The following is a 9,405-nucleotide window of genomic DNA, read 5'->3' as shown; positions in this document are numbered from 1 at the left end:
CATCCCATCCCATCCCATCCCATCCCATCCCATCCCATCCCATCCCATCCCATCCCATCCCATCCCATCCCATCCCATCCCATCCCATCCCTGCAGTATCCCTCCTCTGGCATCTCCTGGTGCACCCCTTCATCCCATCCCATCCCATCCCATCCCATCCCTGCAGCATCCCTCCTCCAGCATCTCCTGGTGCACCCCTTCATCCCATTCCGCCTCATCCCACCAAATCTTCTCGGGATCCCCAGCTGGTTGTTAAATGCCTGAAGGTAGCAACAACATCAACGCAAACCCATCCCCGCACCCACAAAAGGGAGATTTGCCCAGCAAAATGGTCACCTCCTGGCCCAGGTGCCCCATCCATAGGTGATGGCATTCCCAGGTGTCACCACTCAAGCTTAGCAGGTACCAAAATTCCCATTACCCCATGGGATTTCCAAAACCCTCACCCATTCAAAAACCAACCCTGGAAGACCCATTTGCAGGAGGCCAAGGTGCAAAATCCCACTGGAGACAGAGGAAAGCAGAGAGGAGGGGTCTGGGCAGAGATCAGGGAAAGGAAGACCCTGGAGATGCCTCCTGGGGTTCAATCAAGAGTGGGGAGCACTGGTAAGAGCCAGCACCTTGGATGAATCCCACAAGAAGGGGTGGCCTTAGATGCCATGTGGGCTTGGCTTTCACCAGCCAAGACCTCCTTTGCAGGAGATGGTTTGGCCCCTGGGCAAGACTTGGGTGACACTTGGGTCCTCTGCAGCAGGCCTGAGCAGGAGACCTGAAGACTTTTGGTGTCTCCTCCCCATCTCCTTGCCAAAGACTGATCTGCTGCATTTATTCCCCTCTCCTGACCAAGCCATGCGTGATGCTCCTCCCCCATGGCCTGGTTACCTATAGATTTAAGGCTGGAAACTATTTCAAGTCCCATCTTCCGAGGTGTCTACATCAGCTGGTTTGGATGGAGAGAGGTGGACAACCCATGTTTCTCACAAACCCCCTGGTAAAAGACAGTGGGATCTAATTGCTTAATTAACCCCCCAGGTGCCCTAGCGAGGGGCCAGGAATGCCACACATTCCTGGCGGAGCCGGGTGGGATTAGGAGTCTCTTAAAGAGCTTAGCCGCATAATTAACAACTGATTTGGCTTTATAAAGTGTTTTGATCAATTAAGAAACCTGCCTGAAGGGGTTCAATCAAGAGTGGGGAGCACTGGTAAGAACCAGCACCTTGGCTGAACCCCACGAGGAGGGGTGGCCTTAGATGCCATGTGGGCTTGGCTTTCACCAGCCAAGACCTCCTTTGCAGGAGATGGTTTGGCCCCTGGGCAAGACTTGGGTGACACTTGGGTCCTCTGCAGCAGGCCTGAGCAGGAGACCTGAAGACTTTTGGTGTCTCCTCCCCATCTCCTTGCCAAAGACTGATCTGCTGCATTTATTCCCCTCTCCTGACCAAGCCATGCGTGATGCTCCTCCCCCATGGCCTGGTTACCTATAGATTTAAGGCTGGAAACTATTTCAAGTCCCATCTTCCGAGGTGTCTACATCAGCTGGTTTGGATGGAGAGAGGTGGACAACCCATGTTTCTCACAAACCCCCTGGTAAAAGACAGTGGGATCTAATTGCTTAATTAACCCCCCAGGTGCCCTAGCGAGGGGCCAGGAATGCCACACATTCCTGGCGGAGCCGGGTGGGATTAGGAGTCTCTTAAAGAGCTTAGCCGCATAATTAACAACTGATTTGGCTTTATAAAGTGTTTTGATCAATTAAGAAACCTGCCTGAAGGGTGGCCCTGCAGGCGACAGGCTTGGGGTTGTTTTTTTTTCTGGTGACCCCCCAAGGAGGTGACAGCTTTCCCCAAACAGAGCTTGGCTGGAGACCAAGCAGGTGACCCAGAGAAGAGGCCAGACAGTGGGGTGGCCCCAGAGAGCTGGGCTGGTCGGGGATATTTATTCCTTTTTTAAGATTGATTAAGGAAAAATGTGAAGAAGGAGCCTGGGGGGCTCCTGTGCAGGGAGGAGGGTGGCCCACTGATGGGCTTGTTGGCCAACGAGGGTTGTCCACCCACCCACGGACACCCCAATCCCCCTGGCAGAGCCATGGGATTGTGGGACCATCACCTCCTGGCCCAGCTTCCAGTGATCCTTGAAGGACGCAGCCTTTGCCAACAGGGAGGAGACCATCTTGGCAGCATCTTCCCGTTTCCCTCTGTCGCCTCGGGTCATCTGCAGGGCAGCTGTCCCCAGGCATCTCCTCCCACCCACCCCGAGGCACAGGACCACCAACATCCCAAGAAGGAGCCTGGGGGGCTCCTGTGCAGGGAGGAGGGTGGCCCACTGATGGGCTTGTTGGCCAACGAGGGTTGTCCACCCACCCACGGACACCCCAATCCCCCTGGCAGAGCCATGGGATTGTGGGACCATCACCTCCTGGCCCAGCTTCCAGTGATCCTTGAAGGACGCAGCCTTTGCCAACAGGGAGGAGACCATCTTGGCAGCATCTTCCCGTTTCCCTCTGTCGCCTCGGGTCATCTGCAGGGCAGCTGTCCCCAGGCATCTCCTCCCACCCACCCCGAGACACAGGACCACCAGCATCCTGCATCCCTCATCCCTGCATCCCATGCCCCTCACCCTTCCTTCCCTCACCCCTCCACCCCCTCATCCCTGCATCTCTCGCCCCTCCATCCATCATCCCTTGTCCCTCCATCCCTCATCCCTCAGTCCTTCATCCTGCTTCCCTCACCCCTGGATCCCTGCATCCCTCACTCCTCCATCCCTCATCCCTGCATCCCATGCCCCTCATCCCTCATCGTTTGCCCCTCCATCCCTCATCCCTGCATCCTTTGCCCCTCATCCCTCTTCCCTTACCCCTCATCCCTCATCCCTCACCCCTTCATCCCTCATCCCTCACCCTTCCTTCCCTCACCCCTCCATCCCTGCATCCCTCCATCCTTCATCCTGCATCCCTCACCCCTCCATCCCTTATCCCTGCATCTCTTGCCTCTCCCTCCGTCATCCCTCGCCCCTTCATCCTTCATCCTGCATCCCTCACCCCTGGATCCCTGCATCCCTCACCCCTCCATCCCTCATCCCTCACCCTTCCTTCCTTCACCTCTCCATTCCTCATCCCTGCATCCCTCACCCCTCCATCCCTCATTCCTGCATCTCTTGCCCCTCATCCCTCGCCCCTCCATCCCTGCATCCCTCACCCCTTCATCCCTCATCCCTCACTCTTCCTTCCCTCGCCCCTCCATCCATCATCCCTTGTCCCTCCATCCCTGCATCCCTCCATCCTGCATCCTGCATCCCTCACCCCCCCATCCCTGCATCCCTCCATCCTGCATCCCTCACCCCTCCATCCCTCATCCCTCACCCCTCCATCCCTCATCCCTGCATCCCTCGCCCCTCATCTCTCATCCCTCGCCCCTCCATCCCTGCATCCCTCACCCCTCCATCCTTCATCCTGCATCCCTCACCTCTCCATCCCTCATCCCTGCATCTCTTGCCCCTCCATCCCTCACCCCTCCATCCTTCATCCTGCATCCCTCATCCCTCCATCCCTGCATCCCTTTCCCCTCCATCCCTGCATCCCTCACCCCTCCATCCTTCATCCTGCATCCCTCATCCCTCCATCCCTGCATCCCTTTCCCCTCCATCCCTGCATCCCTCACCCCTCCATCCTTCATCCTGCATCCCTCATCCCTCCATCCCTGCATCCCTTTCCCCTCCATCCCTGCATCCCTCACCCCTCCATCCTTCATCCTGCATCCCTCATCCCTCCATCCCTGCATCCCTTTCCCCTCCATCCCTGCATCCCTCACCCCTCCATCCTTCATCCTGCATCCCTCATCCCTCCATCCCTGCATCCCTTTCCCCTCCATCCCTGCATCCCTCACCCCTCCATCCTTCATCCTGCATCCCTCATCCCTCCATCCCTGCATCCCTTTCCCCTCCATCCCTGCATCCCTCACCCCTCCATCCTTCATCCTGCATCCCTCATCCCTCCATCCCTGCATCCCTTTCCCCTCCATCCCTGCATCCCTCACCCCTCCATCCTTCATCCTGCATCCCTCATCCCTCCATCCCTGCATCCCTTTCCCCTCCATCCCTGCATCCCTCACCCCTCCATCCTTCATCCTGCATCCCTCATCCCTCCATCCCTGCATCCCTTTCCCCTCCATCCCTGCATCCCTCACCCCTCCATCCTTCATCCTGCATCCCTCATCCCTCCATCCCTGCATCCCTTTCCCCTCCATCCCTGCATCCCTCACCCCTCCATCCTTCATCCTGCATCCCTCATCCCTCCATCCCTGCATCCCTTTCCCCTCCATCCCTGCATCCCTCACCCCTCCATCCTTCATCCTGCATCCCTCATCCCTCCATCCCTGCATCCCTTTCCCCTCCATCCCTGCATCCCTCACCCCTCCATCCTTCATCCTGCATCCCTCATCCCTCCATCCCTGCATCCCTTTCCCCTCCATCCCTGCATCCCTCACCCCTCCATCCCTCATCCCTGCATCCTTTGCTCCTCATCCCTTGCCCCTCCATCCCTGCATCCCTCACCCCTCTATCCCTCATCCCTGCATCCCTTGCCCCTCCATCCCTGCATCCCTCACCCCTCCATCCTTCATCCTGCATCCCTCACCTCTCCATCCCTCATCCCTGCATCTCTTGCCCCTCCATCCCTCACCCCTCCATCCTTCATCCCTGCATCCCTTGCCCCTCATCCCTCGTCCCTCAACCCTCCATCCTTGCATCCCTCTCCCCTCCATCCTTGCATCCCTCACCCCTGCATCCTGCATCCCTCACCCCTCTATCCCTCATCCGTGCATCCCTTGCCCCTCCATCCCTCATCCCTCACCCTCTCCATCCCTCACCCCTCTATCCCTCATCCCTGCATCCCTCGCCCCTCATCCCTTGTCCCTCCATCCCTGCATCCCTCACCCCTCTATCCCTTCCATCCCCCATCCCTCACCCCTCCATCCCTCTCCCGGCAGGAGCGGCAGCTCCCGGGGAGGCGGGCAGGGATCCGGAGGAAGATCCTCTCCTCACAAACGCCGTGTCCCCAAGCTCTTTCCCACACGTCGTCAGCGAGACCTCGGCCTGACCCAGCCCGGCTGCTCTGGCTGTGTTTACTCGCTCGCACGCAACGGGGCAGGGCCGGGATGACCCATTCCCCCAGCACGAACCCTCTGGGATGGGCTTTTCTCAGAAAACCAGGGATGGGGCTGGATGGGTTCTGGGGTCAGACGGGTCAGAGGCTCCAGCTGAGATGGGTTTCCCAAGGGACAGGCAAGGAACAGATCCCCCAGGCTGCTGCTCCTCACGCCCTCCAGCCTTGCTTCCAACTTCACCACGGAGCCAAAAAAAAAACCCATTCTGGGCAAAGCCTCAGCCGAAAACCACAGGATTTCATCAGGATCGAGGGCAGTAGGACGTGGAGGGACATGCGTCCCTGCTGCCACCTTGGTCCCCTGCTGTGGCCCCGGTGGGGGGGATTGGTCCCAGGTGAGGCAGCACAGATCCCCCCTCCCACCCGTGAATCCAGTCTGCCCCCACACAGGGCACATGGCTGGGGTGACCTGGGACACAGCACTGGCCTGCTCCAGGAGCACGGTGTGACCCCAGCCCATGGCACACAGCCACCCCACACGGGCAGGACAACCTGGGACATGGCACACAGCCACCCCACGCGGGCAGGATGGTGTGGGACATGGCACACAGCCACCCCACGCGGGCAGGATGGTGTGGGACATGGCACACAGCCACCCCACGCGGGCAGGATGGTGTGGGACATGGCACACAGCCACCCCACGCGGGCAGGATGGTGTGGGACATGGCACACAGCCACCCCACGCGGGCAGGATGGTGTGGGACATGGCACACAGCCACCCCACGCGGGCAGGATGGTGTGGGACATGGCACACAGCCACCCCACGTGGGCAGGATGTCCTTGGGACATGGCACACAGCCACCCCACGGGGGAAGAATGGTGTGGGACATGGCACACAGCCACCCCACGCAGGCAGAACGGCCTGGGACATGGCACACAGCCACCCCACATGGGCAGGACAACCTGGGATGTGGCACACAACCGCCCCATGCGGGCAGAATGGCCTGGGACATGGCACACAGCCACCCTACGGGGGCAGGACAACCTGGGATGTGGCACACAGCCACCCCACGCAGGCAGAATGGTGTGGGATGTGGCACACAACCATCCCACATGGGCAGGATGGTGTGGGACATGGCACACAGCCACCCTACGTCGGCAGAATGGTGTGGGATGTGGCACACAGCCACCCTACGTCGGCAGAATGGTGTGGGATGTGGCACACAGCCACCCTACGTCGGCAGAATGGTGTGGGATGTGGCACACAGCCACCCTACGTCGGCAGAATGGTGTGGGATGTGGCACACAGCCACCCTACGTCGGCAGAATGGTGTGGGATGTGGCACACAGCCACCCTACGTCGGCAGAATGGTGTGGGATGTGGCACACAGCCACCCTACGTCGGCAGAATGGTGTGGGATGTGGCACACAGCCACCCTACGTCGGCAGAATGGTGTGGGATGTGGCACACAGCCACCCCACGCAGGCAGAATGGCCTGGGATATGGCACACAACCACCCCACGCGGGCAGAATGGTGTGGGACATGGCACACAGCCACCCCACGCGGGCAGTATGGCCTGGGACACAGCACATAGCCAGCCCAAACGGGCAGGACAACCTGGGACATGGCACACAACCACCCCACGCAGGCAGAATGGCCTGGGACATGGCACACAGCCACCCCACGTGGGCAGAATGGCCCTGGGATGTGGCACACAACCATCCCACACAGGCAGGACAACCTGGGACATGGCACACAGGCACCCCACGCGGGAAGAATGGTGTGGGACATGGCACACAGCCACCCCATGCAGGCAGGACAGCTTGGGACGTGGTACACAACCATCCCACGCGGGCAGAATGGTGTGGGACATGGCACACAGCCACCCCAAACGGGCAGGACAACCTGGGACATGGCACACAGCCACCCCACGCAGGCAGAATGGCCCTAGGACATGGCACACAACCACCCCACATGGGCAGGACAACCTGGGACATGGCACACAGCCACCTCATGCAGGAAGAATGGTGTGGGATGTGGCACACAACCATCCCACATGGGCAGGATGGTGTGGGACATGGCACACAACCATCCCAAGCGGGCAGGACAACCTGGGACATGGCACACAGCCACCCCACGCAGGCAGAATGGCCCTAGGACATGGCACACAACCACCCCACGTGGGCAGGACAACCTGGGATGTGGCACACAGCCACCCCACGGGGGAAGAATGATGTGGGACATGGCACACAACCATCCCACATGGGCAGGACAGCTTGGGACATGGCATACAGCCACCCCACGCGGGCAGGACAAGCTGGGACGGCACACAGCCACCCCACGTGGGCAGAATGGCCCTGGGATGTGGCACACAACCATCCCACACAGGCAGGACAACCTGGGACGGCACACAGCCACCCTACATGGGCAGGATGTCCTTGGGACATGACACACAGCCACCCCACGCAGGCAGAATGGCCTGGGACATGGCACACAGCCACCTCATGCAGGAAGAATGGTGTGGGACATGGCACACAACCATCCCACATGGGCAGGACAGCTTGGGACACGGCACACAACCACCCCACGCAGGCAGAATGGCCTGGGACATGGCACACAGCCACCCCACGTGGGCAGGACAGCTTGGGACACGGCACACAACCACCCCACGCAGGTAGGACGGCCCTTGGACAGGGTGCAGATCCATCCCACCAATGTGGGATGACCTGGAACACAGGGCATAACCCACCTTGAGCAGAGTGTGCCCCCACCATACAGCACAGACCCACCCCATGAAGGTGGGATGACCTGGGATGTGCTGCTAGACCCACCCCAAAAGCACAGGATGACCTGGGATGAAGTACCTGACCCACCTCACAAGCATGGGATGACCTGGGACATGGCAGATGCACCCCACAAATTGCAGATGACCTGCAGATGACCACCTCACAAGCATGGGATGACCTGGGACACGGTAGACGCACCCCACAAATGCCAGATGACCTGGGACATGGCAGAGACCCCTGCCACAGCACAGCATGGCCTGGGACACGGCCCAGATGCTCCTCAAGCCCAGATCCTGCTGGGACGTGCCCCTGGGCACCCCTTCCCTTTCCTCCCTATTTTTCAGCACCTCAACCATCATTCCCAAAAAACATACAGGGTCTCCAACAGCCCCAGCCCCTGGGTGACCCCCTTGGCCACATTTGTCCCCAGAGCATCCTCGGAGAGGATGTGGGCACCTCGAGGATGCCTTCTCCCTGGGTGATGGGTGAGGAAGCCCTGGGGGGACACCATCCCAACTGCCACCCACCCCAGGGCCCACCCCAAGACTCACCCCGTCCTCCGTGGCTGGGCCTGTAGACACTTCCAACGCTGACCCGGGCTTGGTTATCGGGGACGGCCTGTGGCATCTCGGGGTTCCTGGCGGGCAGGTAGGACTCGGGGCGAGGAACCCCGTAGGGTTCAAGCGCCCGGAACGGTGGCTGCGGCTCGTAGGGTGGGTACTGAGCCCCCCCGTACCCCGTCCCACCAGGAGCTTGCAGGTTGTCCGTCGATGCCACCCCACGACCTGGGGGTTGCTGGTTGGGGTAGGAGTCCTGGCCACCTTGTTCCAGTGAACCCCCGGCGTCGTGGTACAAGCTATGGGAGTACCGGCGGTCCAGCCCGTCGACGGGTTGTGGGGCTGGGGGCACGTAGGGGCGTTCGGCCGGGGGGTAGTAACCCTGGGCTCTGTAGGGGCTCTGCTCCTCCCCGTAGTCCTCGTAGCGCGCCCGGGGTTGGAAGGGGTACACCACGCTGGCACCCGCCGCCGCCGAAGCCACCGCCGCCCCCCCGGTGCTACGGTAATAGGTGAAGGCTTCGTCGTAGGCCCGGGGGGCTTCGTAGGGCTCGTATTGGGGGGCGAAAGGGAATTGGGGGTAGGCGGAGGCGTAGGCGAAGGATGAGGATGAGGAGGAGGAAGAGGAGGAGGAAGGTTGGCGGGAGCGGGCGGCGGGCCGGAGGCGTTGGGATGCCGTCGTGTCGCCCACCGGGCCTTCGCGCCAATTTTCGGGCACCTGCCCGAAACCGAAGGGATGACGAGTTTGACCCCGCACCGTTTCCGAACCGGGCCTGGGCGGGGGTTGGGGTTGGGGTTGAAGGTGGGGGGTGGGTGCCTGTCGCCGGACGCTCCCCGTTCCCCCTCCCGCCGTCACCGCTCCCGCCAAAAGCAACCGGTTGCCTCCCGGTCTCTCTTGCCCCGCCGGGACGTACTCGGCGCCGGTGTTGAGCAAACTGTAGAGCCTCCCGTTGTTCTCCCACTGG

General features: G+C 60.8%; 1 protein-coding gene across 1 annotated transcript in view; it reads right to left on the bottom strand.

The window, feature by feature from the left end:
* Positions 1 to 9,405, bottom strand: part of LOXL1 (lysyl oxidase like 1) — a 62,337-nt gene that overhangs the window by 7,609 nt on the left and 45,323 nt on the right. The window contains exons 3-4 of the mRNA XM_014956669.1: positions 8,240 to 9,401; positions 7,974 to 7,992 (exon numbers count right to left, since the gene is read on the bottom strand). Coding sequence (XP_014812155.1) covers positions 7,974 to 7,992; positions 8,240 to 9,401 — 1,181 coding nt within the window. The remainder of the gene's footprint in view (positions 1 to 7,973; positions 7,993 to 8,239; positions 9,402 to 9,405) is intronic.

This window comes from Calidris pugnax, unplaced genomic scaffold (assembly GCF_001431845.1).
Source record: "Calidris pugnax isolate Ruff unplaced genomic scaffold, ASM143184v1 scaffold265, whole genome shotgun sequence".
Taxonomy (NCBI): domain Eukaryota; kingdom Metazoa; phylum Chordata; class Aves; order Charadriiformes; family Scolopacidae; genus Calidris; species Calidris pugnax.
This window is presented reverse-complemented; position numbering and strand designations above follow the sequence as displayed.